Here is a 10,122-nt window from a genome sequence, read left to right as displayed (position 1 = left end):
CTTTAAAACAAAGACACATCAATCATTGACTATTTTAAGAAGTAATACATGCAAATCATAATCTTGTTTGTAACTTCTCGTAATGATAATAAATATAAGGAAATAGAGGCAGCTGTGCACCAGTTAGGACGTTCTCCCATGTGGCAATATCACAAACAAGATCACGAGCAGATTGGCTAAGCATTGCACTGTAGAAGAATTCTAGGTCCAACTCACTACTCCAAATAAGAAACTTTTTCAAAGTACAAAAAATAGCTCCTCCGACTTGCACATGCCCTCACTTTCAGGAGCCCTGCCCCTATCCGTATAATGGAAACATACCCAGTGGGCTTTATGCTCATTTCACTACCACGTCACAAAATTGATCCAGTTGTGCAAATGCAACCAAGTTTATTCGATTAACTGCTTTCACTATGCCTCCAGGATATCAAAGTTCCAGATGGCAAACCTTTTGTCATACCTTCAACTGACTCGAATTGCCTAACTCCACACGAACTATTTAGTAACTTGCACTCTTTCCAATCGTTTTCGTGCATGCTAACCCTAGAAGATCATCCTATCCACTAACCTCCATCTGTGCTCTTCCTTATACCGGATTCTTATTAATTCAGCAATATACTCCTCAAGCAAGAGATATTCCTTAATGATAACAGCATTACCGACTATCTTCAGTGAAGGGGTTCTGAGAATTAAGATGCAAAACCAACCAATTTTGCTGTTCCCGTGTGTACAAAACTAAGACCTTCTTGGTAAATTTGATTCTGTCAACAGCTATTATTTGACTGTAAGATTCCTAACTGCCTCATTCACGGCCAAGCACCAGAAATCCTCAAATAAGTCTTTGCTACTAGGGGAGCTGCCTAAAATGCCAACTAAATGAATTACCAATTAGAGTATGTACTTGGACTACCTTCCACTCCTTTACATATAAAGAAAAAGACAAGTGAGTTTAAAGACGCTAAAAAATTAATTACCGAGTCTAGTCAAATTCCAGTTAATCAAATCATGTTGCCACTACTGAAGTTCACTAAGATCATTCCCAATTCCTTTCCATCAACAAATTTTTCTGCGTAATAAAAGGGCTGTGATAACCTCCCAAAATTTTGTCTTATTCCCTAAAAGGAAACAAAGGTCAGAATCAAAAGCAAATGGCACCTACAAGGGAAAAAGGAGAGATATGCATGAACACCGCAAAAAACAAGGTATCCAACAACCAATACGCAGGACTATCCAGTTCCTTCCACTTTGATACAGTGTAGCAACTTGCATGTCGCTTATTATAAAGAATAAAAGGGTAACAAAAACCAGTCCTTGTTAAGAACACATTTTTCACAATTTTTTTGATCAAGTCAAAGCCTAAAGACAACACATGTTAACATATAATTAGAATTGCTCCTCCGCACGACCTATCTTCGTGTCTTCAGATAAAGCGCCACGAATGTTTCCAATGCCATTTCCTTTCAAAACAAAGCATGTATATCTGTACTCCAAGAGGGCACAAATTTTCTAAAACCTCACCCAATTTCGACTAATCACATATTCTGGTACTTTGAGCTTCGTTTCTGAACGCCGATAATCTGCCCGGAATGGAGTTCGCCATAGCATCGCAAATCGCGGTACGGTAAGAGTTATTTCCTTTAATTTTTGACGTAAATTCCGCCCTTTCTTCGGCTAGAAAGTAAAAATACATTAAACAATATTTGTTTTCTGTAATTTTATATTGTAGTCGGAAGAGCAATTAAATTACTGCAAGCATAACATTATTTTTGGTTTGAAATGAAGTCTTCTAATTAAATGTAATTCTTGGGCCAAATTCATATTTTTGTGCATAAACTTTTACGTTCTTTCATATAATTATTTATTTTTTTATTATTTTAATTATTTTTATATTTATATTTTTAAATTAAATTAATTTTTATATTTTAACATGTAAAAAAATAAATTAAATTAATACATCTCACTTTATCTTTTTATTTTATACATCAAAATATAAAAATTAAATTAATTTAAAAGTATAATTTAAAAATACAAATTCGAAAATAAAAAATTTTAAAATATCACAAAGAAATATATATTTAGCAGTAATTTTGTGATGAAATGAATGCATGCCGTGGCCACTGGCCGGTCTACCCATATGACATAGAAGTAAATAAAATTGTTTTTTCAGACTTCTTAGTGTGAGTAGCAAACAATGTTTTTGTATGATACCCAAAAACTATTTTCTTGATGTGAAGGAAGGAGAACATATTTGGATCCTTTCTTTTTTTTTTTTTTTGCTGCGGAAAAGATGTTGAATAAAATTATTTTTAAATTGAGTAAATTTTTTCTTACAAAGCACTATTCTAAAAAATGATTCTTTTTCTGTTATTATTCCAAAACAAATCAAACATGCTGTCATGTCGATGGTGACGTTTTTCCTCCTCGCATTATTTTTAATTGAGTTCGGGTAAATTTTCGATAAAACTTCTTGATCTTTTAATTCTGAAACTTTTTAAATTTTAAAATTCACTTAATTAATTATTAAATTATAAAAAAATTAGCAAAACCACCTCTCAACAAAATTCAAGAAGTGTCAGTGATTACTTTCAGATGAAGCACCTCACCTTCCAAATCCAAAACATACATCAAGCTGATAAAATCAAGAAATTGGGCTGCAAATTCAGGATTAAACAAAAAAAAAAAAAAAAAGAGGAGATTTTCAGAGCTTAGACAAATGCATCAGCTGGGGCAGAGGGGGTGTGATTCTACCTCGTGTATTCTTCTCAGCCAGTGAGGGTACAACAAGCCATTCGATTCCAGTTGAACTGAAAATCAGATGTTGAGACATCAGTCACAACACAGTTTTGTGAGCCTCCATCCTCTTTTGCAGCTTCTGATGGGTCTCGGGGAACAGTAGATCATCCAGTTGTCGCTCGGCGCTATACTCTGAAGTTGCCTGCAAATTCGATTTAGCAAATTATTCGCAATTGGACCTGGATTGCAGCCACGAGCAGATTCCATTTTGGAATCCTTCACTGATTGCTAACGTTGAAAGTAATATAGTCAAGTTCATGTCATGTACAAAGCTAATATTAATATTGGCTAGCTGAAGGGTAGAGGGCATTCAAGTGTGTAAAACAAAGAATTGAGGAAACAAGCTTATTGCTCAAGGGGGCAAACCAAAAATGTAATGATTGTTTCTTTCAGGGCTGGTTCCAGATGCCATATAGCAAGAATACTTTTGGCCTTCTGGAGTTAAGAAATCCTGTTCATGGAGAACTCTTAAGTAGAAATTGCAATGTAACAAATGCCAAGCGCAGAGTTCTTCTTCTTTTAAACATGTTTGGTTAAATATGCTCCCAAATAAATTGCTGAATAATGTGGACGGAGACTCAAAACACAATGATGTAACAAGGAAGAACTATCCGTCAATCGGAAACCTATCTTATCTTTGAAAGAATGCAATTTGTCTGCAACTTCCAGTCTAATTTTTAAGTGCTTTTTTTTTTTTTTTTATGTAATAGCATGATTAAGAAAATTACTAACAAAAAGTTTTGGTCCAATATACTGAAAGGGCTTCAGTTTTGTTATTTTTACTTTTTCTTTTGTACTTTTTAGGTCCAAAAAGCTTGTTTTTTTAAGCAAGGAAAAAAAAGCTAAAGAAAATGGTGCAAAACAAGCTCTTGGTAAACGACCATAAAAGAACATCCCATATGACTTGCCATTTTTTTATAAGCATATAACAGCTAGAGAGTTATCTGCATGCTAGCCATGCTTCCACTTAGGAATTAATTTCAGGGAATTCGCTGTTCATTTTGGACACTGTCAAAGCTTGTCCAGCAAGTGTGAATGGCTTACACTAGTTAAATTATTCATTTATTGAGTTAGTAACTGATTTATTAATTTGTTTTGGATGCTGAGGCTTGTAACCAAAAGTTCAAACATATAGGGCCTATCAGTGCCCAACAAGGTTTGAATTCCCTCTATTCCCAACTCAAGAGCCAAATAGTATGCTAATTTGGCTTTAAACTTTGAAATTAAAATAAATTAAGGAAGGTTTGAAATTAAGACTTGATATGTTTTTGTGGTTGTTGAAGGAAAAGTTAGGCTCTGAAGCCACTAAAGCATGGAAATGACTCAATAAGTTTTTTATAGCTACTGCCAGCTCAGAATGAGGGATAGACAGGGAAGTAGAACTTTTAGAGAACAGGAGGATATAGGACAGATAGATACCCTTGCATTAAATGTAAACCTCAATGTTTGTACTTGTGTCCCCGAGCAAATTCTCAAGTCAAAACCAAGGGTGTCTATACCAATTAGTGCTGCTTCCTGTCAATAGGAGCAACAAATATTAGACAAGTGAAAAATCAACCAATCAAAATGCCCACTGAAAAAAATAAAACGAATAAATCAAAACAGCTACATGCCTTATAACCCCTTTTTTCCTATCAAAGTTAGTTGTTAATGCGCCATTTGGGTATGGTAACTATTCAAAAGGTTCAACTATATCACAAGCTAATTTACTTTTTTTTCTTTTATTTGCACAAGCAGTAGAAACAAAAGTTGTTTTACAATGTTCCGCGATTTTTAACACAAAATTAAGGATCATATAAAGAATCAATTTTGAATAAATCCAACAACCGAGTTTTACATTACGTGGCATCCACTTAAATTTGAAAGAAAAAGCCACAAGTTCCATTATTTTACCAGATTAAACACATTAACATAATTTCAGAAAATTTATTTATCAAGTCTGTTACCTCTGCTTGAATACCCTTGCATCTCCAACAGAGTGATTTGAGGGCTTGTGTGGTCTTTTCTCCACCGGCTTTAAGACGAGATACAATCTTGGCAGCTGAATGTGCAATGGAATCAGGTTTAGCTTTTGTAAAATCTTCTTCAACAATTGTCTGCAGAAGAATTGAATCAATAAAACTTTTTAACTGAGTTTTACACACATGGAGCCAAGCAACCTTCTAAATGATTTACAACCCCCCCCTCCCACCCCACCCCCAAACCAAAAGAGAGAAGAGTAAAAAAGGAAGCAACCAGCATTATTACTCGGGAAAGGGGAAAATTTCTTCCACCACATGACAGTACTGCAAGAAGCAAATATGTCAAAGCACATGATGCACCCATTTGCAACGCTCATAATTGGTTATTTCTTTCTTAATTATTCCATATTGCAGCAAATAATTGCCAATTGCTTGACAAGTTTAATTTACAAAAGCATATAATGCAATCAGTAGCTATATTTAAGATACAAATCGTTTAAATCTGCTTGACCTACCAACTAAGATTAATGCTGAAAAGATTACATTTCCATCCTGATTAAATTGAGTTTCCTACACTGACATAAACAGTTAATGTAGTTCATTTAGGTACCTAAACTTTTTTGTCACTGAAATGAGAGGCCCCCAAAATGCTCTGGCTTTCAGATTTAGCAATGCAAAAATGAAAGCTAGTTTTAGATATACCATGCATGACTAATGCCCTATTTTGAACCTGAAAAGCATACCTGATGTCCATGTGCTGAAACCAACTGGATTTTAATCATCTCTAGCTTGTATAATGAAGTCCTATTTCCAAGACTTTCACACTCCAATTCTTCTGCCCAAGTCAAGTTGCCTTGAGATGACTCTGGCCCATGTCTGTGTCCATTAATGATGCTGAGGTCACTTACTGTGTCTTCTAAATTTTTATCAACCTCATTTAAGCTGGCACCATGAGATTCATAGGTAGATTTGGATAAATGCTTCTTTATGGCAGAAAGTTCTTCAACTAAGGCTGGTCTTAGAAGGCCTTGAATTACAAGGCCCACAGGAGGCTGATCCATAAAATCTACCGGATCATCTGCAACAACCTAAGGAATATTAAAAAGTTTAGACATGTTAAAGCCACGAAGAATTTACTATTGCAGTGCTTCAGATGGAAAGAAAAGACATAAAGACAAAAACAAGAGAAGTTGGGAAAAATTTCAAGATTCTTGACACATGTAATTATGATAAGGTGATACTCAAACCACTTAAAAAGTTTACCTCTGCCAACTTTTTCGCAAAATACAATGGATGAGAAGAATGCATGGTCTCCAATTTTGTCCAGTCTCCAAGTGATTCATCAGAAACCCCCTGATCTTCCTTGCCTTCAAGAATGGAGATCCAACCCTACAAATGAAACTAAGTTGGGCAACAGTAAACCTAAAAGTTAACAAGATTGAAAAGGATAACACTAAATTGAAGAGAAGCTACCTTATCATAATCATCACTCTCACCCCCTTCAGTGCCATCATCATCTTCATCATTAACATCACTATCTTCAGCATCAAGTTCGTCTATACCAAAATCAATTTCTGATAAACCCGAGAATTCGATCTCACTAGGAGTTTCTGCAGTATCCAGGCCTATAATGACTTGCTGCATGGTTTGCAAAATAAGTAACGAATGTGAAAATTAGGTAATGCTTGGACGCACACCTCATTATCCATACATATGATTATCATTACATGTTTCTTGTTTTCTTTAATAATGTTAATCAAATCAACTCCACTCTTTTCTCTAGGTTTGCCCAGTTTCAAACAGTGGATTGATGATAAGTAAATGAAAGTCAACTCCTTTGCAAAACGCCCTATTTGGTGGCCCCAAGTAGCTTGCAAACATGCTCCATGCTTGCTTATTAGGTTAAGCAAAATACAAAACCAAACAAAAGAAAATTCAGGACTTACCTAGTTCAATGTGATCTAAAGTGACAATAGATTATTGATCAAAGGAGGAGAACGAGATTTAGTGGATAAATCAAATTCAATTAAACAATTGCAGTGAGGTACTTATTGAAAAGACATGAGAATATTGGCATAAAAGGGATCAAGCAAACTAACTAAAGGGATTTAACTGTAAAATTGTAAGAAGCAAGTAGCGATTATGCAAATACCACACATGCAAATACTAGGCAAAAAATATCTCACAAAGAGGGTCACAAGAAATTGTATGGTCATTGATGCTTGACCTTTGATTCTGAGTACTAATACATCTTTGCTTTTTGCAAATATTAGTTAGGATAAGGAACTCATTCATATGGGAAAACTTGTACTGGTGGCTGCAAATGGAGAATGTTAAGATTGTAAAAAGATTTGATTTTTTAAAAAAAAAAGAAAGAAATCTGCAAAAAGGCAGTGTAGGACAATTTTGAGTCAGCCCTATACTGTGAGCATTCATAAATGGTGAGAAGCAGATAAATCGCTGTCACCTCAAGTCACATTTAACCTTCTGCATATTGAAACAAATAAAAATGAGAAGAAAAAATCCAGCAGAATAACAAACCATATGGTAAAAGGACATTGACACAATTAGGCTGAATAGGATATAAAAAATAATAATGCTGTTGCGATATAATGGCTTATTGAGTAGCATTTTGCTTGGCTTTTGTGTCAAATGACAAAAAGACAAAGGTGCATTATACAACATAAAAATAAAATAAGACTGAAGAAGGAAGCTCGTTTAACGCAACATCTAGATTATGCTTGTGTAACTTAGTTTGCTCACATACCACAAGGTTATCATCAGCAGTTAGAGATTGCAGAATGTCTTCTTCATTTTTAACCTGAAAATAAATATCTGACAAGAGGCCAAAGCATATAACAATTCATAAATAAATGAAGCATCTGATCACAACAGAGGAAGTCAAATAATATAATGACAACCTGAAATACTTAAACTTACTGCCACATTCATCAGTCACATACGGCAAATCAGGCCAGTAAATATTCTCATCAACTTCATCATTAAAAAAACCTGAAAACATTACTGTTGCTTTGCTGTTTACCTGAAAATGAAAAGACAGGAAATGTAAGATAAGCATACTCGAACCTGAGGATTGATAAAATGGTGTGGTTGCAACTATAGGCTCAGATGACAATTTGAAAAATAAAATTCAAGGAAAAAAAAAAGTGAACAGCTCTATTTTAATGTCTTTTAGCAGGAGGCTCATGGGGAAAGTTAGGAATGTAATTCTGCAAGAAGTTTTTATCCTTTTAACTTACAAGTTGCCTTGTATCCCTTTTGCAATGGGTAAATTGATGAAAGGTTTAACTGCGACAGGAAGAAATATGTTCAATAGTTACACATATTACATCCATTCAACTATTTCCTTTGAAAGTTCAGTAAATATTTGCAAGTTCTAAGAAAAGTAGACATTGGACTAATTCCAGGAGTAGCAAGTGCCACTTGTGTTTCAATTGATAAATTTTGGCAAAATAGGAGTTTGATAACCAAGCATTCAGTGATCCAATGATGATCTTCCATATCACATCCCATGAGCCCAGAAAGTAAATTCTCCTTAATCCATAAAAATAGGTTCACTTGGAATTCATTCTTCCACAATGACGGTCCTAGTAATACCTCAATAATGGTCCTAGTAGTTTCAGCTGGTGTAAGCCTGGCTTCTCCGCTCTGCATTGAATCAGATTCTGCAATGTCCTCAAATGGATGATAATGCAAAGGCTTCACATTCTGCTTTGTAGGACTCCAACTCGCCCCTGACGGCCCCTCAGCAGAAGCTCTAACTCTGTTCTTGACAAAATTGTTCCTTCCCATGTAAGAACCCTGAGCTAGTCTCTGGAATTTATTCCTGCAGGTCAAATTTTTACCAAACTTCTTGACTCCTATTCAATGAAAGCCCAAATTTGGAAAAAACAAAAACAACCCCCACTGCTTGGGTCCAAACGTACCCCATTTTAAATGACAAAATTTGAAATGCAAATGACATAATTTAAAATCTCTCTATCCAAACCAATGTTATTCCTTTCCTAAGAACAACCCGAAGTAGGTATTAGGCGAACTGTTCGCCATAGCAGTTTTTTTCACGAATTTTATTAAACTAAGCAACAACCTGTTGCCAGAGTTTTTCACGTTCGAACACAGAGAAGTTCCGTTTGCCTTTTCTTTTTCCAAATTCCCGTTATTTCACTCCCTAGACCAGCGAAAGGAAAAACTAGCCATGAAAGTGAAACAATATATACCCTTGGCTAATGCACTTTCTCTAATTTGTAAATGATAACGATAACAGTGCAAACTACGCAAGTAACTATTTTCCTTAAGATTTTCCTTGGGTTTTAAATCAAAGCGCATGGAAGAAGTGGAAGTAGTACCAAGGTATGAAGACGCTGCCGAAGCGAGAAATCCGGCGGGAGACGGCGGCGTCAAAGCTGCAGGCGGAGAACCGGAGGTCGGTGACGGGCTCGATCACAAGCATTTTTGTGCGGGTTCCAGTTTATCCGATGAGACCTTTCTTCGGCTTTTCGTCGAGGACTAGACGCTCTGTGCGGCATCCTTCTAATATAATTTCGTTTCTTTTTCTTTGAAACTGGGTAGAAAATTAAATGAAGGCCAAAAGAATTTAAAAAAAAAAAAATACCCTCTCTCTCTCTCTCTCTCTCTTTATATTTTAATATTAACTATTTTAGTCCTATATTACATTATCTTTGAAAAAAATTAAATACTCCTAAAATTATACAAATTTCTTAGCAATTTATTGATAAAAAATATCAATATAATTTTTAAAATGTAAAAAATATATTATTATTATTATTATTTAGTGAAATTTAGAAATTCTACACCCTACTCTTATATTTGTGTGAAGAGAATGTGGATGGTGTGTTTAGCCTGCCTTAGTCGCTGTTTTTTGGAATTTTAGAGTTGAATTTACTTCATACTCTTACTATATTTTTGTTAATGGTGTCCTTGTTGGGCCTTTGGCTTGCATTATTGCACCATCTAAAAATCAACCACTCACGATGAAACTTGCAATCTCAAGTCTAAATTTCATTAAATTTTTTGTCAGTTATATCATTTTTTACGTAAATTTTATCTAATTTACTTTTAACATTAAAAAGAAAAAGAAAAATCAATGGATCTCTATAGTTATATTTTTTAAAGTTATTTTAATTTTAATATAACGTCATAAACATTTAGACTGTTGATTTAACGAAAAAAAGACTTGGAAGAGAAAATTAATCATAAAAACTTTAAACGCTAAATATAAACCAGAATGGATCAAACATTTAGTTGACCCAAACCAAGATTCCCGTGAAACTTGCCCTATTTCCTAAGGCCAATCACAAAAAACTACCGCGTTGGCAGGATGCCCTTT

General features: G+C 34.7%; 1 protein-coding gene across 2 annotated transcripts; it reads right to left on the bottom strand.

Annotated features, from left to right (window-relative positions):
* Positions 1-2,547: 2,547 nt before the first annotated feature.
* LOC127798507 (uncharacterized protein At3g49140-like) lies at positions 2,548-9,307 on the bottom strand. 2 transcript variants are annotated; one of them, XR_008022407.1, is made up of 10 exons: positions 9,122-9,307; positions 8,373-8,601; positions 7,695-7,797; positions 7,522-7,589; positions 6,228-6,392; positions 6,018-6,143; positions 5,498-5,842; positions 4,740-4,834; positions 4,213-4,308; positions 2,548-2,935 (listed from the first exon to the last, which is right to left on the bottom strand). XR_008022407.1 is itself a non-coding variant. In XM_052332118.1 (10 exons), the coding sequence occupies exons 1-10, from the start codon at positions 9,223-9,225 to the stop codon at positions 2,831-2,833; spliced, it is 1,491 nt and encodes a 496-aa protein (XP_052188078.1). In that variant the 5' UTR covers positions 9,226-9,303; the 3' UTR covers positions 2,552-2,830. The 2 variants fall into 2 exon arrangements, 1 of the variants encoding a protein (XP_052188078.1); XM_052332118.1 differs by having other exon boundaries at positions 2,552-2,935; positions 4,740-4,889; positions 9,122-9,303.
* Positions 9,308-10,122: the final 815 nt, after the last annotated feature.

Source organism: Diospyros lotus, chromosome 3 (assembly GCF_014633365.1).
Source record: "Diospyros lotus cultivar Yz01 chromosome 3, ASM1463336v1, whole genome shotgun sequence".
NCBI lineage: Eukaryota > Viridiplantae > Streptophyta > Magnoliopsida > Ericales > Ebenaceae > Diospyros > Diospyros lotus.
This window is presented reverse-complemented; position numbering and strand designations above follow the sequence as displayed.